This window comes from Calonectris borealis, chromosome 8 (genome assembly GCF_964195595.1).
Source record: "Calonectris borealis chromosome 8, bCalBor7.hap1.2, whole genome shotgun sequence".
Classification (NCBI taxonomy): domain Eukaryota; kingdom Metazoa; phylum Chordata; class Aves; order Procellariiformes; family Procellariidae; genus Calonectris; species Calonectris borealis.
Window position 1 is genome coordinate 11,464,315 of NC_134319.1, and position 25,690 is coordinate 11,490,004.

General features: G+C 58.1%; 4 protein-coding genes across 5 annotated transcripts in view; 2 read left to right on the plus strand and 2 right to left on the minus strand.

Moving 5' to 3' along the window:
* Positions 1–16,296, plus strand: part of LOC142084844 (uncharacterized) — a 94,079-nt gene extending 77,783 nt beyond the window's left edge. Inside the window, 15 exon segments of the mRNA XM_075155937.1 lie at positions 11,221–11,354; positions 12,089–12,128; positions 12,482–12,555; positions 12,689–12,730; positions 12,818–12,889; positions 13,085–13,198; positions 13,357–13,386; positions 13,388–13,572; positions 13,860–14,004; positions 14,261–14,336; positions 14,411–14,596; positions 14,751–14,896; positions 15,117–15,269; positions 15,407–15,457; positions 15,702–16,296. Coding sequence (XP_075012038.1) covers positions 11,221–11,354; positions 12,089–12,128; positions 12,482–12,555; positions 12,689–12,730; positions 12,818–12,889; positions 13,085–13,198; positions 13,357–13,386; positions 13,388–13,572; positions 13,860–14,004; positions 14,261–14,336; positions 14,411–14,596; positions 14,751–14,896; positions 15,117–15,269; positions 15,407–15,457; positions 15,702–15,806 — 1,553 coding nt within the window. The 3' untranslated portion in view covers positions 15,807–16,296.
* On the minus strand, positions 809–10,385 carry TOE1 (target of EGR1, exonuclease). The gene is made up of 7 exons (XM_075155938.1): positions 10,236–10,385; positions 10,115–10,155; positions 9,792–9,888; positions 9,448–9,606; positions 8,868–9,127; positions 7,238–7,409; positions 809–6,112 (listed from the first exon to the last, which is right to left on the minus strand). The coding sequence occupies exons 1-7, from the start codon at positions 10,344–10,346 to the stop codon at positions 5,312–5,314; spliced, it is 1,641 nt and encodes a 546-aa protein (XP_075012039.1). The 5' UTR covers positions 10,347–10,385; the 3' UTR covers positions 809–5,311.
* A 582-nt stretch (positions 16,297–16,878) lies between the features above and the next one.
* On the minus strand, positions 16,879–18,798 carry HPDL (4-hydroxyphenylpyruvate dioxygenase like). The gene has a single exon (XM_075155939.1). The coding sequence runs from the start codon at positions 18,551–18,553 to the stop codon at positions 17,369–17,371; it is 1,185 nt and encodes a 394-aa protein (XP_075012040.1). The 5' UTR covers positions 18,554–18,798; the 3' UTR covers positions 16,879–17,368.
* A 2,527-nt stretch (positions 18,799–21,325) lies between these two features.
* LOC142085252 (selenoprotein Pb-like) lies at positions 21,326–24,765 on the plus strand. Of its 2 annotated transcripts, none has more exons than XM_075157043.1 (5): positions 21,326–21,537; positions 22,306–22,529; positions 22,633–22,845; positions 22,976–23,111; positions 23,753–24,765. In XM_075157043.1, exons 2-5 carry the CDS (start codon positions 22,321–22,323, stop codon positions 23,996–23,998), a joined length of 804 nt encoding a protein of 267 aa, XP_075013144.1. In that variant the 5' UTR covers positions 21,326–21,537; positions 22,306–22,320; the 3' UTR covers positions 23,999–24,765. The 2 variants fall into 2 exon arrangements, with proteins under 2 accessions (XP_075013144.1, XP_075013145.1); XM_075157044.1 differs by having other exon boundaries at positions 21,473–21,532.
* Positions 24,766–25,690: the final 925 nt, after the last annotated feature.

The following is a 25,690-nucleotide window of genomic DNA, read 5'->3' on the forward strand; positions in this document are numbered from 1 at the left end:
CATTCAAAAGAGACTCAGCAGATGGTAGAAACTGGCTGTCAAACAGATAGCTGCAGACAGCGTCTGGAGAGACTGATTATTTTAACTTTATTTCAAACTGTGCTTATTCCCTTCCCTGATTTGCATTAGGAGGGGGAACTACTCCAGCCAGAATGGCCATGTGGGCCCCACAGTCCTTCCAAGAGGCCGCAGCCAGAGCAGGCACCGTGTAAACAGTTTGACCTGGATTCCAGCATGGAGCATTTCAAGGCCTTAAGCTCCATGTTGGGTACAAAGAGTGACCCTTAGGTCTTCCCTCTCCCTCACCAGCTGCTCTAAACCACTGCAGATTTTGCATTAACATTCTGCAGCAGTGCATGTGAGTCAGAGCCTCTGTTTTAGAAGTAGGCACAGAGATCTTTCAGAGCTATGTTGAGCAGACAGGAATGCTCTCTGGTCCCAGAGCTGCTCTGAATGCTGTTGCAGCATTAAACAAGCTCTTCTTTCAAAAACAGCAAAACCAAAACCCCTCATGCTGGTCGCAATCTGCAGGCTCACATGACAAGTACTTTGCGATTAACAAGAAGAATCTGTTCCCTGGTGTTTCATTTTCCCTTGGGATTTGGCAATGATGTGTAATATGTTAGCGCAGGGAAGCAGGATGCGGTAAGCATCACTCTCCTCCTTGCAGAGCTCTTTATGTACCTCAACCCGAATGTGGAGGAAGATTTGCCCAGGGCACAAGAGGAGAACCATATTCCAGGCATTGTCATTTAAGAGGTTCTGGAGAAACTGCCAGTGAAAGTACCAGTTGCACTGAGCTTTTGGGGGGGGTGGGCTCTTATCTCTAAAGAGCTGAATGGACATCATGATCTATTTCTGCAGAATAGTTACAGTATCTACATCATTAAATACAGTATCTACATCACAGCTGACTATTACAACTAAGATAGAAGGGTCATCCTTCTGTGGTACGACATGCCATCTCATTGATATCACTGCAGTAATGATGGCTCCTTATTTAAAACCAGACTGCTTGATAGAGGACAGGAGTCCCCTGCTCAGGGGAAGTTGCCAGCAGTGTTGCAGCCACAAGTGCTCTTGGAGAGGATAGACAGTAGACTGACAGAAGGGCTTTGAATTGTCAAACTGAAGAAAATTAGCTTGTCCCAAATTAACTTTTTTTTCTTCTACAGAAAGAAGCTGTTGTCTTCATTGGCTTCTCCTGTCACTGAATTGGGTGATCTTTTTCTTTTTTCTTTTTTTTTTTTCCCCTCCACCAGCAGGTATATGTGAAAGAAGCAGCAGCATAAGCTTTAATGCTGCTTGCTGGAACCAGCATCAGAGATCCCCGCTCTGGGATGCGATGTACGGGAAAGCTTGTTCTTTGTGCAACATCCTGCCCTTTTACATTATCATTGTCCCAACAACATGGATTTTTAATTTTTTTTTTTACCCTATATTATTATTCCTAACTGTGGTATGCATTGCATGCCTGTTGAGCAGATGGTGATGCAGTGGAGTCCAGAATTTTACCCAGGCAGCCTGTTATACTCTCTTCCTGCTCCCTTGTAAGGATGGAAAATGTAAGCTAGTCTCTGATGGAAGCAAGACTACTCCTACTCTTTTTCTGTCTCAAAGAAAGGATGAAGGAGAAAGCCTTAGTTCTTTCTTGGCTGAGATGCTTATCTTTCCAGAGGTGTAGGTAAGTATTCTGTGAGTTATAATTATGACTTCCTCTTGTGAAGTATGCGTTAACCTGAGCAGCAGTTATCCCTTTGCAGTGGCTGCAAAGAATTAAATGAGAAACCCAGTGTCGCCGAGTTACTTAGCACAGCCCCTGCCAGATTAGGCAGCTGTTAGGAGTTTAAAAGAAAATGCCTGTCCTTACCAAGACCACCTCTTTTGGCCCACACCTCTCTGCCTCTTGAAGTGCTGATCTGTAGAGTAGTCTGTCTTGTGTATCCTGTCTGCAGGGCTGGTGTCTGCAGAGTGCAGAGCAGCTTGTACGGCTGGCACTGTGTGTGTCTGTAATTTCCTTTGAGGACAGGGAAACAGTCAGCAGAACTCAATTGCCAGCTAGTTGCCTGCCTGGTGCCTGCTTTTTTTTTTTTTCCTCCTCTTTTTATCTTTTATACCATTGTAATCTTTCAGGAGGGAAACCATCAGCACCAGCTTCTGTTGTCACAAGATGCATCTAGGGTGTGACTTCAGACAAACAAGCAATAATAAGGAATAGTTTACTTCTGGATCACCAGGCTGCGAGGAAGCTGTCCAGCATCCTACAACTCCCTGCAGCCTCATCGGAGAGCACACGCATGCCTCTGGCTGCTCTGTGGCTTGCATTAGCCCTGGTTGTCAGTGCTGACACCTCATCGTGAAGCCTGTTGCCCTCTCTGACACTGACTGCAAAGCCTGTGCAGTCAGGCTTGGGGTACCTCTGTGGCACCCATCACAGTGACCTCATCCATTTTCTTACACCACTGTCTCTTAAAATGTTTCCCTGCCCTGAATAGCTTTCTTACAAAGCAGCATGGCTAAAATTTTATTTTCTTAAATGTCCACTCTAAGCACAGCCAGCTGACATGCGTAGGGCACATCTATCAACTTTTCTAGCTCTTTGTACTGAGGTGGAGATGTTGGAAAGAGAAATGCCAAGGAATAGCAGCTCAGGCCTTTCCTGGATTCGTGGTCTGCATGGGAAAAGAGGCATGTATATGAAACTGGAGTAAAAGGCCAATTTAAAATAGCGAAGTTTTTGCTATAACCCAGTGTTTCCAAGGGTCTGGATGCAGTTGGCACTCACTACGTCTCACCCCTTTGGTTGTGTAGAGCTGAATCTAGGTTGCGCCTAGTAAATAATCCTAGGTTTTCTGCCTACCTGAGGGTGCTTTTCTACTGGGGGCCATTTTCTGACAGCTACTGATGAACACGAATATGAACATGTGGTCAGCAAACTCCTTGTTTTATAGTGATGTGACAAAGTTTTATTGTGATTGGATTTTATCATGATTTTTGACTTTCTTGTGGGAGCAGTTCTCGCTCTTTTAAAACACTTTCTACACATTGCTAAGTTCCCTGAAGAGATCAAAGATATTTTAAATTCACTTTAAATCTTTCTATGTTGAATTCATTTAAATGTCTGTTATAAGCTATTTTTGTTGAGGTTGCAGGTTGATAAAATGCAACTAAGAGAATGCATGTGAATTGCTGCCCCTCAAAAGAGTGCAGACAAGGGGCTATAGTAGACTTATACTTGTTGGGGAGGCATTGATGTATTATGTGTAACAGAACATTGGTATTTTTTGCCAGTACAACTAAAGACACTTGAATAATTCCTGTTTGCACTTAATGCTATTGTTTATATTGCATGTCACTACATTTCTATGCAAAACAAATAACCTTTTTTTGGGAGGAGGGGCAGCCAGATATTTGATTAAGTATAAAGATCTTTGCGAGATGATCTATTTTCATATTTATGAAGGAGTTTTACGTCTTAATATTTTGCAGTCTGTAAATAGCTCAACTTGTAATTAAAGGCTTAGGAAGAAGTTTGTAGCCTGTGTATAATAGTAAGTTAACACTGCCAGAAAAAAAATCTTTGCAAAACAACTTTTCTAATATTGTGGATATTTATGAATATGTAAAGAAAGCACGTCTTGTTTTTATGTTGATTGACCTTCTGACTTTTTTTGAACTATAGAAATGGTGTATGTTTTATTGGAACTGCAATAAGAAGTAACCAAAGATGAATCCAGTTAAATATTTTCATAATTTTTTCTTGGTCAGGTTTTGTAAACTTTCCCAACTTGCTTTCAAAATAAAAATAAAATCAAGGCCTGAGTCTTGTGATTAAGAGGGCAACTCTAGGTTAAAAAAGCTGGCTCAAATGCTTACTTAAGCTATGGATGACATTAATACCTGGCTTGAGATTGTATCCACTATTACTTGGTGCTGAATTATAAAAAAGGAAGAACTGTCATCCTTATTCAGTGTTGCTTCTCTCCTGCATCTTACTGAAGTGTTACACTATTAAATCCATGAGACTCGAGGATGACTTCTGCTCTGCCTTACAGCGCTCGGAAGAGCGCTATAACTTGTGACCTACAAGACAAGATGGCTTTTGCTAGCACTCAGCCTGCAGGGAGCTTGCCATTGCGGCTCTGTCCTAGCCCTACAGAATAGCTTCAGTAGCACAGGAAGCAGTGCAGTTTAAGAGGACCACATCTGGCTTTAAGTCCCACTGCATCTCCCCTTACTTAGAAGTTTGAAGACCTGCTGTGGCTTGGTTCTGCATGCAGTTACCCTGCACTAGAATCAGCTGGCCATTTGGGAGGAGAAGCTTTTCCATCCCCTCCCTCCTGTAGGAGCAAAGGTCTTGTCTATGTATGCTGTAACCAAGATTAAGGTAAAGTACAAACATGAAGTGGGAGAGTTCTCCCAGGTGCATGGGACAGTGACTCTTTTTTTTTAAAAAAAAAAAACCAACACAACACTTTTTTTCCTTCTTGCCTTCCTCAGAAAGACAGGAAATAATTATGAGGGTTATAGGGAATTACCCTACCAGCAGTGACTGAAAGCAGTAACACTTGACTAAACGTTCATAAAATGTATGCTTGGCCTGAAGAGCTAGCCTGCTTTCATCTGGTGTCTGGCAGAAGCATCACATCCTTCTCCAGTGACTGTTTATAGCATTTTCTATCGAGCTGGTTGTATGGGTCAACAGCTTGGGGCTTTCAGATGTGTTTTTGTAGGTAGACTTTGACCTTTAGCACATGCTCCTTTGAAAAGGTCTATCCCACCCTAAACCACTAGGTTGAGCGGCAGCATGTAGTAAGGCTGTAGGTGCAGTAAGGATAAAGGCAAGATCTGGGGAGGAGGCTGGGGCTCTAACGTGCTAAGAAGTTTAAGTGGGAAGCTCTGGCCTCTGTCTTCTCTTGTTATCAAGTGATTACCCTCCTCATCTTCTGCAAGAAGTGAAACCCCTGCTAAAGTAGCTGGCATATGGTCTTTCCAGAAAGGCAACCCTAGGCTGTTTCTTCAAAACCCACATTGAACGCAGAGCACTAAACTGAAACTTGCAGCCCTGGGTGCAGTTGGAGAGATGTGCTTTTCCTCCCTCTTCTGCAACCTCACCCCTGCCTTCACAGCCCAATGTGCCACTAAGGAACACCAGGGGGATCTCCAACTCAGAGCAATTTAATCGGTCAGAAGTTAAAACAAAAACAGGAGTAAGAAATTTGCTCCCCATCTGGTCAGTTCTTGATGGAATAAAGAACTTCAAAACTTGAGGGGAAAAAAAAAGCCCAGTTCAGGGAAGGGTCCTCTAGCTCTATCCACTGGCCCAGGCCACCTTCATCTTCTGGCTGTGAGCTTTGGAAGATTTAGAAAACAAGCTCTTCACTATTTGAAGTGGCACTGATTTCCCACTGAGGTACAGTTTATTGTGGCAGTCCGGCAACCAGGGCCCTGCACCAGTGTCCGTGTTTTTTCCTTTCTTGAGCATCCAGACGTAAGCCATGATATAGCCAGTCATGAATGCATCAAAGCCAGCTCGGTGTGTGCCGCCCTGTGAAGGTGGACCATGGCTTTCCTTTTGCTTTGCTGCAGCACATGCTGCTTCAGTCTCAGGGATGTCTGGGTGATTGACTGAGCCCACCCCAGCGGGAACCTCTGGCCTCCTCTCCACTTGGTCACTGTCAGAGGCATTTCCCTTGGCAGAAGGGCTCACAGCAGCTGCCACCTGGGCAGCAGTTCCTTCAGTGCTCCCCAGATCCTCTTCCCGTTGTGTGCTGGTGTCTGAGCTGACCTCTGGTTCCATGTCCATGGAGTTCTCCTCCAGTGGCGTGTCCTCACTGTTGGGTGTGATCTCTGCCAGCTCTGTAGCAGCTGCAGGCTCATAGCAGCTCTGTTTTCGTGGTGGTCCCTCCTCCCCATTCTGAGCTACCTCCATTTCTTTCCCTGAGCTTTCCTGTTCAAACGCCTTAGCAGGCTCTTCTGTGTTCTTCCGACGCTTCCATTTGTGCTTCCGTTTCTTCCGCTTCTCCTCCCAAAGCTTGTCGTCCTCATCAATTATGAGGTCAATGTTATGAGACTGTGGACACTTTACCCCTTTTGGACACCAGCCATAGGCCTAGGGAGAAAGAGAGAAGTCTGTAGCCACCAGCCTCCTGGTCAGAGCAGCTTATCACCGTAACATGGAGCAGAGCTACATTACTCCCCTCTACTGAGGGCTTGTGAGGCTGTGTCGGGAGCACCGTGTCCAGTTACAGCCCCACAACACACAAGAAAGGCACTGACCAACTGCAGGGAGCGCAGCAGGGGGCTGTCAAGATGCAGCACACAAGGTATGAGAAGAGGCCAAGGAAGGTGGGTTTGTTCTGCCTGGAGAAGACGAGGCTAAGGGGATGGGGATATCTAGTTGCTGTCTGCAGATACCTAAAGCAGAGGTTATAGAAAAGATGGAGGTAAACTCCTCTGAGGGGAGCACAGGTAAAGTGTGGTATCAAGTGGTAACAAGTCAGGGGAAATTCTGACTAGATATATAGGAAAACATTTTTCACAATGAGTGGTCGAACTCTGGAACCGGGGCTTGGACGGGTCTTGTAATCTCTGTCCTTAGAGATTTTTAAAATTCACCAAACAAGGCTCGGAGCCACATTGAGTCGGTGGTTGGATGAGAAACTTCCAGAGTTTTCCCCAACCTATGTTGTTCTGTGACAGTAATGTGCAACATCTGGAAGAGTTCCTTTTCTCCCTGAAGCATCTGAAACCAGTTATGATCTGATCAGATGGGCTCTTTGTTTACTGCTGTAGCAGCGCCAGGAACCGAGATGCTGTGAATCACACCCTACCACAGTCCCAGAAGCTGCAGACAGGTAATATTTTTTTGTACCTAATCAAGATCGGGGGAGAGAAGAGGTGGCATTCCTTGCTCAGAGGACAAGGCAAACTAATTTAGAACTTACAGCCCTCCCAAGACAGCAATGGGTACTGTATCTCATACCATCCCACTATTTAGGGCCATATAATCTCTTTCTGAATCTTGGTGTCTAATGTAGCCTGTGGAATTCACCGCCTCCACACAGAGCATGCTGTTGCCCTTTCCATCATGAAGCCACCTGAAGCTTGAAAATCTTCCATGTACTGTGAAGCAAGCAAGGGGAAGTTCCCAGGTGCTTTCCTACCACTTCCTGCTCTGGCCACATGTGGCTTTTTCCATGGAGCCAGGAAGGAAGCCGGGATTCGTGTTACTTACCGAAAATTTCTCACAGACAGGCACTTTATTTCCCCCTCCCACATTGTGGCTTTCTTCTTCCAGAGAGCAGTGGCGATAGTCGATGTAACGGGACATGTTGGCAGGGTAGTTGCAGAACTCAACAGTGAGGTGCTGGCCGCTGGAGTCCTTCAGCTTGCAATTCTCTCGCTTGCTGGAACAAGAGTACGCAGTTACTGCAGTTAACTCACTGAAGGTACCACCGCGTGGAGCTGGTGCAAACACGCTGCTCTCCGCAAGTCTCTTTCCAGCTCCTGAGCTCTAGCCAGCTCGACAGCCTGCTGGAAAGAAACTCAGTCCCGGGAGAAGAGCTTTAGTAAGTAGTTGCTTCTCTGCTGATTTAAAGGTTGGTTTCTCTTACACCGACATACAGGCAGGGACAACAGTGTCTCTGGTGAAGCTATGGGAGAAGGAGACACAGCTTGGTTTTAAATAGTAAGGGCACTAAGATATGTGTTAATCTTAATAGTGTTAATGGACAAAGAGGAAATGCCCCAAAATGAGGTATCACATAGAGCAGCCAGCAGCCACCGCCCAGACAGGTCGAACCTGGGCAATGCAAACAACAAGGAAACATTTTCCATCTCATGAGAAAAGAACTGTTTTGTCTCAAGAGCTAGCTAGAAGGCCCAAAACCTTTGGAAAGCTCCACGTAACTAGACTTGGTTAAAACATTTAAGAGGTCAGTTTAAAAAGTATTTTCATCCTGTCAAAACAAAGCATTCTCATGTTTGAGAACAGCCATCTTGAATGTTTTCAGACCTGTCGAAATGGCATTTCCTGATATAAAACAGTCACTAAAAATACCATTTCTCCTCTGCATAGAGTGTGACTTCAGTTCAATGGAGGTTCAAGGGGCTGTATCACTGCCAGAAGCTTGGTTAGATTGTGTGGGGAGTGCAGAACCAGGGGCCAGACTGACACGTGAAGTGGACAGACATCTCTGCTTCTAACATGTGTCTGCCTGGAAGATATCCATGAAGAGCTGGAGGCAGGAAGCAAGAAAGGACACCCTGGAGCAAAAGCACAACCTTTGCTTGGAAGGAAAGTGATGGGAGTTGTAGCCGGCCGCACGCGAGTGTCACGTGCAGGATGCGTGACCAGGATGAGCTGGTCAGCGTCAGGAGGTGCAGGGAGCGCTCGCCCTTTAACTGCACCATCCCTTACAAAACCAAGTTATAACTAGCAGACCCTGCGGGCACAGCCCTGCTTTCGTTTGCTCTCTAGCTGAGTTTTAAGGGTCTCTCTTCTGCGCGTGTTCCTGCCCTGGCCCTGTGGCACTGCTGGACCAGGGCCACGCAGTGAATCAAATATTTTTCAGTTAGATCAGGTCCCTCTGTGGTCAAAACTGCTGCCAGTGGAAGACAGAAATCCTCTTTCAGCAGCTGCTCGCTGAACAGATAAGGCGTATTATAAAATGCACCCTTATGCACTCAGCACCCGTCCTAGAAACAGGAAGAGCACGGGGCAGAGTTACCTGAAAAGCACCTTTCTTCACTCAATGGGATAATACAAAGAGCCAACCCCCTTGCCTGGAAAAACAAACAAACAAAACACTGACACTCCCTTTGCCTTTCCTCCCATAAGCTTTAAATACCAGAGCGCTGCTCACCACTTCTTGTAGGCATACTCCAAGTAGGATGCTACAAAGCGAGTCTCAAACTCTGAAGCATATTTGGTGTCGTATATTCCTGCTGGAAACATTTCCGAGAGGTCGGCGGTGAAGGTGCCGAGGTTGTCTGGGAGGTGAGCATAGAAGCACTGGTACAGGAAGACCAGATCGATCAGGCCATTATGGAGAATGAGAGGCTTCTTTGCTCGTATGAGCTCCAGAAAAAAAGTCCGAACGCTCTGGCTCTGGTTCTCATTGCCCTGCAAGAAGAAGGATTAGTCAGCGAGCCTTAGCGCCTTGACTTGCCATCACCCTGGGAAGTCCTCAGAGTCTGCTGTACCACAGTACTGCCTACAGCTATGACTCGCTCTCACCAAACAGAGGCCCAAATATTTGGAAAAGTAACTGCAACAAGTGACAGCCTGGATATAAAGCAGCAGGGAGGTGAGAGGGATAACGCTGCACTCAAGACCCCAGCGTGAGCCCATCTTCACTCAGCAGCTGTGCGAGGGAGACGCCGGGACCAGGGGAAGGCAGCAACCTCCCCAGAAGCCTGGAACAGAGCAAGCCGCGGTTGTACCTTGTCGTTGCCCTTGTGGTAAGGGATCCCCTGGGAGTACTGCTTGTTGAAGTCAAAGCCGTGCTGCACCAGGAACTGCACCGACTGGGGTTCGACAACATAATCCTCCATGCAGAGGAGCGTCAGGTTGTAGATCTGGCAGAGATACGTGTTCTCGGGCTGCAAAGGAGAGCGTGCAAAGCGATACAGGGATACCTGTCACAGGGAGCTGCCCAAACAGCCAGGGGCAAGTCCATGGAGCACGGGTGGGTTGAGCCCCATATCCCAGCGGAGTCCCGGTGCCCGCTGCTCCCTCGGAAGGCGGGAACAGGAGGAAACGGCCGCTCCACGGCCCACGCACGTACCTTCTCTGGGAGCTGCTTGAAACACGCGACGCCCAGGGAGAGGACGGAGCGGGTCCGGGCCGCGCTGCAGACGGCCTTGTACCGCTCTTCGATGCACCTGGGCGGCAGGAGAACGGGAGCTGACGGCTGCTGCCCTGGCACCCCCACCCGCCCTCGGCCGCGGCCCTGCCCCTTCCCAGCGGTCACCCCCGGAGAGCTAAACCCGACCGCGGGGAGGGGGGCAACCGGGCAGCCGGTACCGCAGGGACGCGCCTCGGGGCACCCGCAGCCGGTGGGTCCGGCTGAGCGACCCCCCCCTCCCCCCGCACGGCCGGGGCACTCACGGGCTCAGCAGCGACTTCCTGGCGCCGAGGCCGCTCAGCTCCTGCGGGGAGACACCCGTCAGCGGCCCCGCGGGCCCGGCCGCCCCGCCGCTCGCCGCCACCGTCCCCCGCCCCGCCTCACCGTGTCCACGGCGACGAAGGTGGCGGTGCGCAGCGCCAGCACCATGGAGGGCCACAGCTCCGTGAAGTTGTCGCTCTGCACGTCCACCACCGGCACCCGCCGCCCCGCCATGGCCGCCCCCGCCGCCGCCCCGCGCCGCTCCCGGGGCCTCCGCCGACGCGGCTGCCCGCCGGCTGCCCGCTCCCGCCGATCGCCCTGCCCGCCCCCGCGCCCCGCGCCGCCTGCCCGCGCGGGCGGCCCGGCTCCTGCCAGCAGCCGGCGGGTTTTTTTCCCCTTTTCCAAAACCCGTTTTCACTGAAATTTGGTTTTTAAATAAACGGGCGTTTAGCACAGGCAGCCCCTTGAGGTCCTTCTCGTGCGGCCCCTAGGACCGGCGGGAGAAGGGGCGGGGACAGCCTCGTTTTCTTCCACGGAGCGCTGATTGGCTCCGGCGCGCCGGGAGGTCCCGCCTCCTCCCCCGGGCGGCCTGAGGACGGGAGGGCGCGAGCCCGCTGCCCTGCGCCTCGCTCCGATTGGCTCACGCGCGGAAGATGGGCGGGGCCGCCCGCTCTGATTTGTTCCCGCGCGGGGGCGGGGCGCTGGAAGGGAAACATTTTCCCGGGAAAGCCTCACGTGGCGCCGCGCCGCCCCCGGGCCCCCAGCCCCGCCGGGGAGCGGCCCGGCCATGAGCCAGCTCCGGGCGGCAGCTGCCAGGGGTCTCCGGCGGAGCGGCGGGAGGCCGGTCCCGAGCAGGAAGGGCGCATCGCCCCGCGGAGGTGCCGGGTAGCGGGAGGGCTGGGGGGAGCGTGGGGTGTCCTCTCCGGGGCACGGGGTCGCCAGCCTGGGCAGCTACCGGTGCTTGCTGCGTCCTCGTAAGGCTCGGTGCTCGTCCACCCGGCAGCGGCTCTGTCGGGCTCCCGCCTCTGGCCCCGCGGTGCTGCAGTCGGGCCCCGCGCGGCTTCTCCGTTCCCTGCCGTGCCCTGACCTCGCGCCGCTCTCCTGGCAGGGGCCCCGGCTCCAGCGCCTGCCCCGCCGCCCGCCCGGCATCTCTTCAGCGACCCGGCTGAGATCGAGGCCTTGCGCGGGAACCTGCTGGCTTGGTACGACAAGTGCAAGCGGGACCTTCCCTGGAGGACGCTGGTAAGGGGAGGCAGGGGGGCCGCAGCGGGGAGCCAGTCCCCCTGCCTTGAGGGTGACCGCGGTGTCTTTCCCTGCGCGATGCATCCCTAACTGCACGGAACTGGAGGAAGGTGTTGGGAATGGGAGCATGCTCCCAGCGAGTCCTGGCCGTTCCGTGGTGGGTGGTCTGTAGCCAGTCCCTAGATACGAAGAGTAAAGCGGGGCACAGGGTGAAACCACGCTTCTCAAACGCAGCCCCCAAGCCTGAGCGCTTTTCTCTGGTAAACTTAGTCTAGTTGTCTTTTAAACCTGTTTTGTTCCTGCCTCTGTGGTGCCCTGCAGCAGTGAGCGCTGCACGGAAAAGGTTTTCTGTGTATTTGCTTTAAGCCTGCCGAGCGTCTTTACTGGAGCCCCTGCCCGCTCTGCGCTCGGCCTGGCAACAAGCGTTTAGGCAGGGCTTGGGGTGCTGGGGGTGGGCGTCAGCTTTACAGCCACATCTGTCTGAACGGTGCTGGGACCCGCACGGCCCTTCTGTGGGATTTAAATCTACCTGTGACTTTTTCCCATGCAGAGGGGCTTGAGTCCAGGACAGCTCCTCTGGTGGGATTTTTTGAACCTGGAGGAAGTATTTTTATGCAGATTCCTATGCAGTGTTCAAAACACACCCCAAGCAATTTTATTTTATATGCAGGTCCCCTCTGCAATGCGATCCTGTGTCACCCTGTTTCTCTCACTCCATCTTCTTCCCCTTTCAGGCAGCAACTGAGCCGGATGCCGACAGACGGGCGTACGCAGGTGAGGAGCAGGGACTGCGCCCCGGTGTGCAAGGGGTGCCCCGCTGCGTGTTTCCCCCTGACACGGATGTGCAATATGGCCTTGTGAGGAAACGTGGCTTCAGTTGCCATCCTTGGAACAAGCTGTCTGGGGTGGCCACGAGAGCCACTGATCCCCCTCGCAAGGCTCTGGGGGGTCTGAGAGCCCACTTTGGGCCCGAGGAAACTCCTGTGGGACAGCATGTGGGGAAGGAGGGGGGTGAGAAGGGGCACTGGATGCCACTGCAGTGCTTGTAGCCAGTATTAACATGGCCACGGCACAAGGTGCGGGTGGCGTTGGTGCCTCTGCTCTGATCCCTGCCCCGCTCCCTGCAGTGTGGGTGTCTGAGATCATGCTCCAGCAGACGCAGGTGGCTACAGTGATCGACTACTACAACCGCTGGATGCAGGTGACTGTTCCTCAGAGTCCTGTGCCCACAGGCTGGCCCTTTCGGAGACCTTGTCCACTGCCTGTGGCAGATCCCCAGCTGCAGAGCACGGCTCTGCTTGTCCCTGACTTGTCCCCTTCCCTCTGTACCGCAGAAGTGGCCAACGCTGCAGGCTCTGGCGCAGGCATCCCTGGAGGTGAGCGTTGCTGGGGCCGGGTGCTCTCTCTGCCCTCATGGCTCTTCCCGCGCCCCATCTAACACCGCGTTGTGTCTCTTGGAGCAGGAGGTGAACGAGCTGTGGGCAGGACTTGGCTACTACTCCCGAGGGAAGCGTCTGCAGGAGGCAGCGAGGAAGGTGCCCTGGAGTTGGGGTGTGGGGGGCATTTCCAAAGCCCTCTGTGGCCCGTGGCTTGGTGCTGGCTCCAGTCTGCCCTGCCTCGCCGGGGCTGTGTGCTGCTGGCACAAGGCTACAGAGGCTGGGATCCCGTCTTACCGGGGTTGCATGCACGCACCCCGGCTGCTGCCCTGACCACGGCCCCTTCTCTGCCAGGTGGTGTCCGAGCTGGCCGGCCGGATGCCCAGGACGGCTGAGGACCTGCAGAAGCTGCTGCCGGGAGTGGGCCGATACACGGCGGGAGCCATCGCGTCCATCTCGTACGGGCAGGTGAGAGCTGGGCGTCAGTGGGTACGTCTCCCCTCTCTGCCACCCAGCACCGCTCCTGGCAGGGTCCTGCTGCTGGGTCTCACAAGCCAGGGGCTCCCCAGGGCTGTGCTTGGCTCTGGCTCTCCCCTGCTTTGCGGTGCGTCTCGCCCACCGCCCAGCTTGGCCTGCGGGTCGGCCTCTGGTGTGTGTCCCCTCCGTCCTGGGAGCACCCTGGCTCCCCGCCTTGCCGGGAGCACGGGCACCTCCCAGCACAGTAATCCCAGCTCCTGGTCCCAGGCTACTGGCGTTGTGGATGGGAACGTGATCCGGGTCCTGTGCCGCCTGCGGTGCATCGGAGCCGACTCCAGCAGCCCGGCCGTCATCGACCGGCTTTGGTAAGGGGAACGCTCCGTCCCCGCTCCGAGCTGTGGCGATGGTGGCTGTGCTTGTTGGTGGCTGAGGGCAGGATCACTCGGGAGCCGTGGGGAGCTGAGCCTGCGAAGGGAGAGAGGTGTGGGGTGCAGGAGCTCTTGGGAAGCTGGTGCTGCTGGGAGTGGTGGAGAAAGGAGCCGCTTCGCCTCTGCCTACCTGGGAGCATCCCCCCTCGCAGGCAGGAGGTGGGCAAAGGTCCTGGGGCCCCCTCCCCGCAGAGCCCCGCGCCGCTCACTGCTGTTTCTCCCAGGGACATGGCCAATGCCCTGGTAGACAGGAGCCGCCCGGGGGATTTTAACCAAGCCCTGATGGAGCTGGGGGCAACTGTGTGTGTGCCCAAGGCCCCGCTGTGTGGGGAGTGCCCCGTGAAGCAGCACTGCCGAGCGCGGCGCAGGGTAGGTATGGCCCCAAAATCTGTCTCCTCCCTGCCTGTGGGTGGCCAGGAGCTGCCAGCTGTCCCAGTAGGGTGGCAGGTCACCCCAGGTCCCCTCTGAAGCTTCTTACAAGCCATCCCTGTCCCACACCAGTGCTGCAAGCCATTCTCGGCTGGGCATCACGTCCTCACTGGGTGCCAGCCCTAAGGGGTCACCATACATGGGGACAAGGTGGGCTGGTGGATGAGCCTGTCCCCATCCCTGTCCCCCCTTGCAGGTGGAGAAGGAGCTGGCCTTCGCCTCTCAGAAGCTGTTTGGAAAACCCGCCCCAGTGCCTGATGTTGAGGACTGTGGTAAGCGCCTGGGGAGATCCCTGTTGTAGCTCTGGGTCTGGGCCCCGTGGTCACTGTTACATTGGTGTTTGCAGGTGTTGGGGGCTGTCCCCTGTGCCCCCCAGCCACAGAGCCATGGGACAGCAGCCTGGGGGTAACCAACTTTCCCCGGAAAGCAGCGAAGAAGCAGCCGCGGGCGGCGCGAACGGCTACGTGTGTGCTGGAGCGGAGGGGCTGCCATGGGGCCCTGGAGTACCTCATCGTGCAGAGACCCAGCTCGGGTAATGGGGCTGGGTGGGAGGGTGGCGAAGGCACTGTGTGGCCCATTCCCACCTTCATGAGGGACAGAGCAGCCTGGGAGCAGGACGTGATGAGACTCAGTGTCCCCAGACGTGCCTCTTGCTGGCTCATGTCCCCGTTGTGCCCCCACCCCAGGTCTCCTGGCCGGGCTCTGGGAGTTCCCCAGCCTCCCGCTGGCTCAGGGTCTGCAGGAGGAGAAACAGAGGGAGGTGCTGGCAGATCACCTCCAGGCCTGGACGGGGCGGCCCGTGGCGGCCGGGGGCCTGCGGCTCATTGGAGAGGTGAGCCTGGAGCCAGAGGCATGCGGCGTGAGGCCCCTGTGCGGGGCCACGGGGGACATAGCACAGGGGGGAGGAGGGTTCCCCTTCCCTGCTGTCACCCCTCCCAAGCCCTGCCCCGCTCCTCAGAGCCCTGGCAGACTCGGTGCACTTGTGAGGCAGCTGAGCAAGCAGGGCATTGCCTGCTGCCTGCCCCTTTCCCTGTCTTCCCATCCCCTTGCAGGTTGTCCACATCTTCTCTCACATCCACCAGACATATGTGGTCTACTCCCTGCCCCTGGATGGGGACGTGACCCTGGACCCTGCCTTGTCCCCGTCCCGCTGGGTGACGGAGGAGGAGTTCCATGCCTCAGCCGTGTCCACGGCCATGAAGAAGGTACCGGGGGGACCTGGGCCTTTCCTCCCTTCCCTCCATCTCCCTGGGGTCCCAGGCATCCCCCCAACCTCTGCGGGCTGTCCCGGCTCCAGGACCCGGCTGCGGTTCAGCTCTGGGCTCTCTCGTGCTTCCTTCAGGTGCTGAAGGCGTGTGAGAAGCAGCGTGGGGAGGAGAGCAGCCCTGGCAAGGTGGGCATCGCTGGGGGGTGCGCAGCCCGGGGAGCTGCTCCATGTTGCTGGGCCAGGCCCCGGTGTGCGGTGCTGGAGCCCCCCTGAGCTTTGGGGGCAGGGCTGCGACTGGGGGCTTTGCCTTGGCTGGCTTTGCTCTTAAATGTCCCCAGTACCAGGGCCCTCCCCCTTGCCTCAGAGGCAATCCCTGGAGGCCGTGGGGGCCCTTGGGGTTTGGCTTAGCCCCAGTGTGTCGCTCCCGCAGGGCTCCAAGCGGAAGCGGGGGGCGAAGCTGCAGGGAGCAAGCAGCACCCACCCTGGGACGCAGCTCTCCCTCCGCGCCTTCCTCCGGCCACCCACCTCCCCGTGATGGCACCGCAGACCTGCGCTGCGGTCAGTCCTGCCCGTGGCATCGCGATGGTGTCCCCCACGCTGCTGCGTGCCCAGCCCACGGTCCTGTAATGGTCTCTCGCTCCTCCCTGCAGCTTCCCCAGCCCTCCTGGGGGAGTTGTGCCTCCGTACGGCCAGTGTGGTCCTGGACGTGACCTGGAGCCAGGCTTGCCCTCCCCGCTCCGCTGGAGCCCTCCTGGGGTTATTCGGCCCCGTACAGCCCCCACTCCGGCCCTGCGGACTCAGGGCGGCAGGGGTTTCTCTCCGGCAGCAGGAAGGCTGCGGCCACATCGCTCCCGCAGCCCTGTCCCCGGCTGCCCGCCTGCACCTCCGCCGCCAGCCAGCGATTGTGGGTGCTGCTGTACCCTTCCCGGCCTCCGACAGCCCTTTCTATATACTTGTTTTTATTGAACCTGAGCCACAGACTTTCTAATAATAAATCTCCTGAAGTGTGTGGGCTTTTTAAAGTGATTTTCTGCCTCTGTTGCACTGTGCTAAGCTGGGGGTGTTGGGCAGCCTGTGGTCGAATATGAGGATGGCCGGCAGGATCCCTACCTCGGGCTGGGGACAGCAGGGATTTCTTCGTTAACGCACCCATGGGCCCCTCGACTGAGCATTAACTGCTGGTGACCCCAAATAAGGCACCCAGAACACCTCTCCTGCGAGGGCAGGGATCAGCCCCCGGGGCTGATGGCCAGGCAGCCATCCCCTGGGCTTTTTGTAGGGTTTTATCCCCGTTTATACCTTGTCCATCAGGCTGTTCCCCGCTGTGGCTTTCCCTGACCATGATGCGCAGTAGCACCCTTGCAAAGGCGCGAGCCCGGGAGGCTCTTCCCAGGGTTTCCTCCTCCCCAGGCTTGTGTCCCTGCCTGGGGCTGGCAGGGCCAGGGCCAGTCCCGGGGGGTGCGCAAGGGGCGAGCGGCCTCAGTTCGGGGCCTGCAGGACTGGGGCCAGCCTGCCTCCGGGGGTGGAAAGGGCCCTTTCACCCTCCCCTGGCACTCGGCAGATCTTAAATGGGAGGAGAAAAAAAACCCAAAGCAGCGCTTGCAGGTTAATTCTTTAATTGAGAGGAGCAAGAGGCCACCACTTGCCCCGCACAGGGGCTGGCCGTGCTCTGGGTGGCAACTGTTGATGAGCTGTGGTGTCCATGGCCCCCGGGTTATCCACTCCCCTCTGGCAGCCCCTCATCCCCTCTGTCTGGGGGTGTTGCTCTGACAGCAGCGTCCTTGGCCACGCTGCAGGCCCAAGTCTGATGAGATCAAGATGAAATTAAGGCAGGAAGTTCTTCACATGAGGCTGATAACTCACTGGGAACCCAGGGAGGGGCAGAAATCACCCTCCATCCCCGGGTCCGCTGGACCTGGCTCCAAGCAATCTGCTGTCACGCTGAAGTTGGCTCTGAGTTGACCTGGAGACCTCCCTTGGTCCCTGCCAACCTGGGCCATGCCGCAGGCACCCGCTGGTATCTCTACAGCAGCGCATTGCCCCAGGGTTGGACCAAAGAGGACGGGGAGCTGAGGGAGGAGGACTGCAGTGTTGCCGCTACTGCTGCTGGTCCATATAGATCTGCACGGCTTTCCACAGTGCCCGTATATTGCCTTCCCCAAAGCCCGGCGCTCCCCGCCGGTCAATGAGCTCCAGGAAGAAGGTCTCCTCGGAGAAGATGGGATGGGTGAAGATCTGCATCAAATACTCCTGGGAAGGGCTCTCTGTGGCATCACCACGTGGCCGGCCCGTGTCCTCGGGTGCCGTGGTGTCCAGCAGGATGCCCAGCCCTGCCAGCGTGCGGGGGTCCTGCCCAGCCCCCCGGATCTCCTCTGCTTTGCCGCCCTGGCTGTAATAGGCAGCAGGGGGTGTGAGGAACCGCGCACCCCCCTGCTGCAAAGCCCTGGTCGTGGCGATGATATCGGTGGTGCAGAGGCCGACGTGCTGGATCCCAGCCCCACCGTGCTGCTCTAGGAAGGTGTCAACTTGGTTGGCACCGTCCTCCGAGAGGGACTCGGCGAGGACGAGCTTGCAGCCATGTGCCAGGGTGCCCTGGGCGCTCTGCAGCGCGAGGAGCAGCATGCCCACTCCCTGCCCGCCAACCACGTACCCCTCAGCCGGCCTCTCCCGCGGGTTCAGCAGGAAGCGTCGGAAGCCGAAGCAGCGCTGGTACCAGTCCAGAGCTGCCCGGGCGCCGCCCCGCGGGCAGACGTACGTGATGTGGTCGAAGTGGGTGATCTCAATCCCATCCCCTGTGGCCAAGGGGGCTCCTTGGATGGGCTGGAAGCCAGGCAGGAAGGGTCCCCGGTAGCGGGATCGGTCCAGAAGGGTATGGCTGACGTTGCCCACAATGGACCTCGCCACCCCATAGATGACAGAGCCGCCATCATCCCTCACCTCAGTGGGGGGCACCGGCAGGGAGCATCCCCGGCTCTGCAGCTGCCTGCAGAGCCCTGGCACATCATCCACCTCAAAGCAGACGTTAGAGGCCGTGCCCAAGGTGGGCCGGGGGTCCACGTCATAGAGGAAATCACGGGGCGAGGCACCGGCAGGCCCCGGCGCCAGGCGCTCGTTGATGAGGAAGATGGCGGATCCCCGTCGCAAGGCCAGCTGCCGGACCCGCGGCGTCTCCCGTATGGCCACCGGCTGGAAGCGAAAGGTGGTGGCCAGGTCCTGGACCCAGCCCTGCCTGTAGGGCATGTGGAGGGAGATGAAGCAGGGGCGGCTCAGCGAGGCTGCCATGGCTGGGCAGGCTGCGGGGAGGACGCACGGGGTCAGGGGCGGCTTGCTGGCCACGGGAAGGAGCCATTCCCCCACCTTGCACGGAGCCTGAGTGCATTTGCATGCACAGATGCACACGCATGTAAATCTGCACCCCTTAAATGTGTGTATTTTAAATAAGTGAGTCTCGCAAGCCGACGTGCACTGTGCAAGGGCACCCACCTTTGGGACCAGATGCAAAAAGGTGCCCAAGGATGCCAAGCCACCCCTTTGCTATGCTGTCCTGCCCCACACCTGCGCCTGGGGTCACAGAGGAGTAAAGCCCTGAGCCTTGGCCACAGCAGGTCCCCTCTGGAGCCACGTGTCCCTCGAGGGTGCCGCAGGGAGGTTAGTGGGGAAATCGGGGTGAGGGAGGCATGCGTGCATGTGTAAGCAAGACTATGGGGTCAAGGGTTGTGGGGGGGGAATGTTCTGTTCCAGCAACCAGGAACATGGAGGTTGGACTGGTAAACACAGAGCAACATGCTGGTTACAGCTAAAAGGCTCCTGTGCTGCCCCAGCGCTTGTCAGCGGTGTCCCACAAATGGCGGGGGGAGCAGCGGGGCCACGGCAGGCTGCTGTGCCCTTCCCCTCTCCAAGGACGGTGTAGAGCTACCACGCTCCCCGCAACAGGCTCCGGGCAGTGACCTTGCCCTAGGGGCACGGAGGGTGAAATAGGAGGGACACTGCTGGAAAAGCGACCCCCCTCCCCACCCAAATACCCGTCACACTGAAGGGGGAAAAAAGATCTGTCCAAAAACCCACTCGGCATCACCTCTCAAGAGCACCCCATTGAGGGTTCCTGACCCCGTGCCACGCACCAGCCACCCTGGCCGGACCCCACATAGGTGCACTGGGGTGTGTGGGGGGGAGACCTGCTTGATTATTCCCTTCCACCTGCCCCCCCAAAAGGGGTTTGCACTGAGGGCTCCGGGTGCGGGCAGGGCACGGGGCTCTGCCAGGCTGCGGGGGGGAGGCTGCACTGCACCCGGGCACCCGCCTGCCACGGGGGAGCAGGGGGCCCGGCAGCACCCTGTTGGGACCCCCAGCTGCTCCACACCAGCCTGGGGAGGGGGGATCCTTGCTGGGGCCCCTGCCCCGGTGAGCACATGGGCAGGGGCCGGCGCTCCCTCCCTCCCTGCCCTCCTTCCCCCCGCTGCGCCCTGGGATCAGCATCGGTCCCGCTCCGCTGCTGCCACCGCCCCTCCCAGCCGCACCGCCCCGTCACCCCCGGTCCTGCCACCCCCCCGTGCCCGTGGGGGCCTGCAGGGCCCCGGCTCGCCCTCGGCCTGCGGCTCACCGGGGTCAAGGCTGCGGGCGAAGGGGATGCCGGGGCAGGGGCCGGCCCCGGAGAGGCGGTTCAGATCGCTCCTCCCCGGCATGCAACAGGCCGCGGCGGGACGGGGAGGGGGGTGGTGATGCCAGGGAGGCTGCAAAGCAACCTGCCCCGCCGTGGGGAAGCCTCCCCGGCGGCAGAAACCGGTGGGTGCCGTCCTGGGCAAGGACGGGGCCGGCACAGGCGGCGTGGGGCCGTGCCGGTGCGGCGCGGGAGCTGCTCCGGCACCTCCACAGCCAGGGACGTGTGGCTGCCGGGCACTGCGGGTGCCGAAAGTTTGTATCGACCCCGGAGGTGCCGGGCTGTGCTTGCAGAACAAAAAGCTGCCCAGACTGATAACCGCAGGCACCGCGGCCGCCGGCTCGGGGATGAGCAAAGGGAGGAGAACCGGCTGCCAGGCGGTGGCCGGGGGTCCCCCGGGACCGGTGATGAAATGGCTCATGTCTGTGTGGGGTCATTCCTCGCCAGCCAGAATCCCGGCAGGGCAGGGCATGCAGCGGGGGGATACGTGCCCCTGCTCAGTGCTGGGTGCTTCACGGTGCCCGGGGTACCTGTCGGAGACTTGGGGGGAGCAGCGTGCGGATGGGGGGTGACAGCTTTGTGGAGGGTCTGGCTGCGGTCACAGGATGGGTCTGCTCCAGGCTGACCCCATGCAGCTGCGCCTGCTCCCCGATCCCAATCCACGGCCCCACGTCCTTGCTGACATCCCTGAGACCCTCCAGCCCCGCCAGCAGCAATCCCCTCTCTCCCTCCTGCTCGTGGCTGTTATCGGATTAATGTCCCCCTCTTCGTCTGTCCGGGACCGTGTTGCTGGCCCCGTTGTGTCTGTGTCTGCTGCCCTTCCCTGCCTTATCATGTTTTTGTACAGAGCCCAGGTACAATAAACTGCTCAAATATTTGCAGAGATGTCCGTGTGCGGCCGAAGCGGTGAGCTCCTCTTGTTCGGTTGGGGGGCGGAATCCACCGGCGCTGTGATTTCCCAAGGGAGCACCAGCTCCTCACACCACCACAGCCCCCCCGGTGCGGGGCTGGGCGGCAGGCACGGGACCGGACGCTGGGGGAATGCTGTGGGGCCAGGCATGGCCCGAGAGTGGCCGTGGCACCCCAGGGGTGCAGGGCAGGCACCTGTCTTTTTTGGCTGCAGGGTGACAGAGGCTGTGCTGGCAGCTCCCTGGGGACCTTGTGCATGGATGGCACGGTTCAGTGTCACCCCATGGTCCTGCAACCCTTTGGTGCAAGCGGTGCTCTTGGCAATGCTGCCAGCCCTCCTGTGCCCGTGGGGGGTTTCAAGTGGCCGTGCCTGGCTTTTCCCTGCGGCGCTGCCTGGCACCCTCTGCGCCAGCCCAGCACCAGGCACCACTTTGCCCCAGAACGGCTCGGGCTGGGCTGTCGCAGCAGGACCCCGAAGCTGCGTGGCACCGAGGGGAACAGTGCCTGCCTTGTTGCTCTCCCGGAGGAAGGCGGTGGTGGCTGGGGCGCAGTGACCGCTCTGGCCGGGCTCTTCTCCTCCCTCCTGGGCGGGGAGAGTGGACAGGAGATAAAAGGGAGACTAGGACCAGCTGGGCATTGCCGAGAGCCGCTGGGGCCAGGAGCGAGGTCTGGCTGGAGGACGGCAGTGAAGAGAAGTGCGGTATATTGAGGGCTTGTTCTCGCGGGGGAGAGGGCTGGGGATTAGGGGTTCATCCATCCTTAGCAGAGCCCACACACTCCTGCTCCCTCCCCACCTCCCTGGATTGTCCCCCCCAGCCCCGTGTCCTCCCCCTGCCCATTAAATGTGCTGGATCCTGGAGGGACAGGGTGTATCTTGGGGATGGGCAGGGTTAGGGGGCTGTGGGAGGAAGGGGCTTCAGGCAGATATTGGGTGCAGGGGGGTTAAGAGCTCTGTCCAGCCTTAAAGCACTTCGTGGGGCATCAAGGACTCTCAAGGTGACCTGAAGGTGAAACCATCCCTGTCCCACTGACTCCCCACTAGTGGCCAGGACGATGCGGGCTGCATCCCTGCCCACCCCTGAGGCAAAGACAGTCCCCTGGCCACGGCTGGGTCTGGCTTTTGGGGTTGGGGAGGTGGAGAAGCCCCATGGGGGGAGCGGGACCTTCATTCCCCAATGCGTGGAGCAGGTGCCTTGCCGCCGGCAAGAAAGCCAGCGGCAAGGGTGCTGCACTTGTTAGGAGCTGGGCACCATGATCCCCCACCTCATCCCCCTTTCCTTGCCCCGTCAGTGCAGGTGTCCCAGCTCCCAGTGCCGTGCTGGGACCAGTATGATACTGCCCACTGGTCTTTGTCTGCCCTGGAGGGGTGTGCGGGGAGGTGGTTTGGGGTTGCAGTGGGGCTGGGAGGACCCCGTCGGGTTGAGCGCTGGGGCAGAGGGGAGACTAACGCCCCATTTCCCCCTGCCAGGGCCGGGGGTCCGGGATGGGGCTGCTGGTGCTAGCCCTGGCCGCCTGGCTGGGGCTGGGGCTGGCCTCGGCCTCTGAGGGGGTGGCCAACAGCAGCCGGCTCTGCCAGGAGGCACCGGCATGGAGCGTCAACGGCTTGAGCCCCATGGCGGGGGCGGCGGGGCAGGTGACGGTGGTGGCCCTGCTGAAGGCCAGCTGACACTTCTGCCTGCAGCAGGCCCACAGGTGAGCCCTGCTCCCCCTACCCCAAACCCAACCCCGCCATCTGGGGGTCGGCATGGTGGCCCCTCGCCCCAGCACCCCCCTCTCAGCGCCTCCTTCCCCGCAGCCTCGGGGGCCTGCGGGAGAGGCTGGCCCGGCAGGGCACGGTCGACGTCCGCTACATGATCGTCAACGAGAAGGCACCGCTCTCCCGTGCCATGTTTGGGGAGCTGGAGCGCCAGGCCCCCCCAGGCGTCCCCGTCTTCCAGCCAGAGCCGGAGGAGCCTGACGTCTGGCAGGTCCTGGGGGGTGACAAGGACGACTTCCTTGTCTATGACCGGTGAGCGTCGCCCATCTTGGCTGAGGCTTTCCTAGGGGGTTATGGTGGGCTTCCCAAAGCTCCCCCCACGGCTGAGCTGGGGAGACCCCAGACCCTCCGCCTTGAGCCAGGCCACGGCTTCTCCCCGCAGGTGCGGCCGCCTGGCGTTCCACATCCAGCTGCCCTACAGCTTCCTCCACTTCCCCTACGTGGAGTCGGCCATCCGCTTCACCCACAGCAAGGACTTCTGCGGCAACTGCTCCCTCTACCCCAACACCACCCAGGAGGTAAGGAGCAGGGATGCTCGCTGGAGCCAGGCTCCCTTCTCTCCTCTGGCATTGCACATCAGGAAAAAACCAACCTTATCTTCATGTCGGGGACAGGCTCTGGGTTGGCAGCTGACATTGTCCGTGGTTGGGAGGGAAGGTGATGAAAGGACTGGAATAAGGGCAGTTAAATAGGTCAGAGCTTTCAGGCTGAGAAGGAACGGACTAAAGGGGTCATAGCCCAGGTCTGGAAAAGCTAACTAGGGTCGCTGGCTGTTCTGATGTAAGAAGGGCAGGCAGTGGACCCAGAGGTCACAAGCTCAGAGCAAAGAAAAGGACGTAGCTCCAGGCTCAGCAGGTGATTAGTCACTTCCTAGGAGAAAAATCCAGCTAGAAATATTAAATACAAAGTGCCTTTCCTGGCTCTGGGCCACAGGCAGCTTGAGCCAAGGGATGTGGGTACAGAGGCTTGTGCTCTATGTGCTCCAGTCTCTCCTGTCCTCCCTGCGCCCTGGGTCGGGGCTGGAGAGCCTTTGCTCACGCAGCTTTCGGCATGACGGATGCTGGCCTGCTTTCATCCCAGCTCACAGGCATGCCCGCAGGCTCGCTGCGGGGCCATGTGCATTCACATACCGCACCAGCCCTTGTGTTACTTTCCCCAGGCTAACAGTACCATGGAGGTCCCTGTAACCCTGAGCCCACCTCCCAACCAGGAGGGGAAGGAGTCAGAGACCCCCATCCACCAGCACAACCCCCTCCATCCTCACCACCACCACGAGGTCAGCAGCGAGAGAGCCACAGACCCCAGTGGGGACCACGAGCCTGCCACCCATGCTCACCGCCACCACGGAGACCATGGCCAGCCCCATCCCGAGAGGAAGAAGCAGAAGGAGGGAAATGAGCACTAAGCCAGGCTGGGCAGCCTTGCAGAAGAATCCAGTAGTGTGCAGACCACGCCAACTTGCTTCCCAGAGGCATGAAAGGACTCGCTTTGGGCTGCTGGTCACCAGCAGCATTGGTGTAACAGCCCCCTCCAGCATCCCCCATGGGGGTCGTACTCCCACGCTGTGACCAGGGATGAAAATCCCCCTCAGACCCCCCGAGGTGCTGCATTTTCAGCCCCAGGGCTCGGTTCTGAGCCTTCCTCTGCCGCCGCCTGCCTTTCCACGCTCAATGAAGCCCGCCGTGCAAACCGGGAGGTCCCCGGTCACTGCTGGCTGACACTGCATGGAGCAGCAGGGCGGGGGTGGAGGGGCCAGAGCTGGGACGGGAGCAGCACTGCCAGCACGCTCTGCTTGTCCTGGCACCCCTGGGTGTCCTGGCCAGGGAGCGAGGGGAGGGACAGCGTGTGCCCCGCAGGACGTTATCCCAGGGGATGGGGACACTGGGAGAGGTGGGAGGTCGCAGCTCCCCATGGTCTAAACCCTGTACCCCCATAGCTGTCACATCCTGGGGACCCTCCAGGCCTTGCACACGGGTATGTGCAGTGGTGATGGGTGGCCGCAAGATGGTGGCCTTGTCCCCTCTTGGAGACCTAGGGGCTGTATCCAGGGCTCACAGGATACAGGGCCGTGGGTGGGTGGGGGTGAGGATCCTGGGATCTCTCCTGGGGGAGAAGTGAGATCGGAGGGCGATGCAGATATCCAGAGCACGAATAAAACCTCTGTGAAGCGAAGCCTGCTCAGCCTGGCCTCTGGTGGGACCCCTTCCACAGAGAGGGTGGGAGGCTCGCTCAGCGCTGGGCTGGTCCTGGGCATTTCTCTCGACTTGGGGCTGGATGTGAACCCCATAAAGAATTCCCCTATTCAAAGACCGGGCGGTAAAGGAGTTGAGGACTGAAGAGACCCCATCTCTTCAAACCTTCTGGTTACCTCCTGCCAGGATGTGAACCCAGGGCTTAGTCCCCCCCAGGGCAGGGCATTAACCCTGCACTGCCAGGTGGAAGTTTGGCTCAGCACCTCAACCTCTGGCTTGCAGGTGTGATGTTGGGGTGCCTGCCCTGAGCTGCTGTCGTGGGGCTGAAGTTCCCACATGCAGTCCAAGGTCATCTTGGGCATCTTGTCCCCAGTGCCCAACCTGGTCCCCATTGCACACACAGTGTTGGGGGCTGCCCAGCCTTCAAGCAGCTGGGTGCTGCATCCCTGGCACGCAGCTGTGCCTGCCTGCACCCCAGGCTGCCCCCATGCCTGTCTCAGCCCCACAGCCCTTCACTCCAGCTCCATCATCATCCCACACAGCCCCACTCAATGCCTCCCCTGAACCCTTCATCTCCCCTCCCAGACCCACAGCCTGAGTGGGGAGCAAAGAGATGATTTTTCTGCTCAGCGTTATGCGGCGCCATGCTGTGTCCTGCTGATGATGCTCTGAGCTGAGTTTCTGCCCCACGTCCTGGGAGGCTGCACCCCTCCGCCCTGTCTCTGCGGGGGGTTGCTCTGCCCAACGACTGGGGCAAGAGCCAGGGTGAAGAAGAGCTGTTCTCGTGGGGATGAGGGCAACAGGATCAGGTGGGTCTTTCTCACTAGCCCACAGAAGCCAGCCAGGCTCTCCCACTGGCTGAGACCCTGCTCCCCCTCCTCCATCTCTCTTGCTCCTTCCCTCCT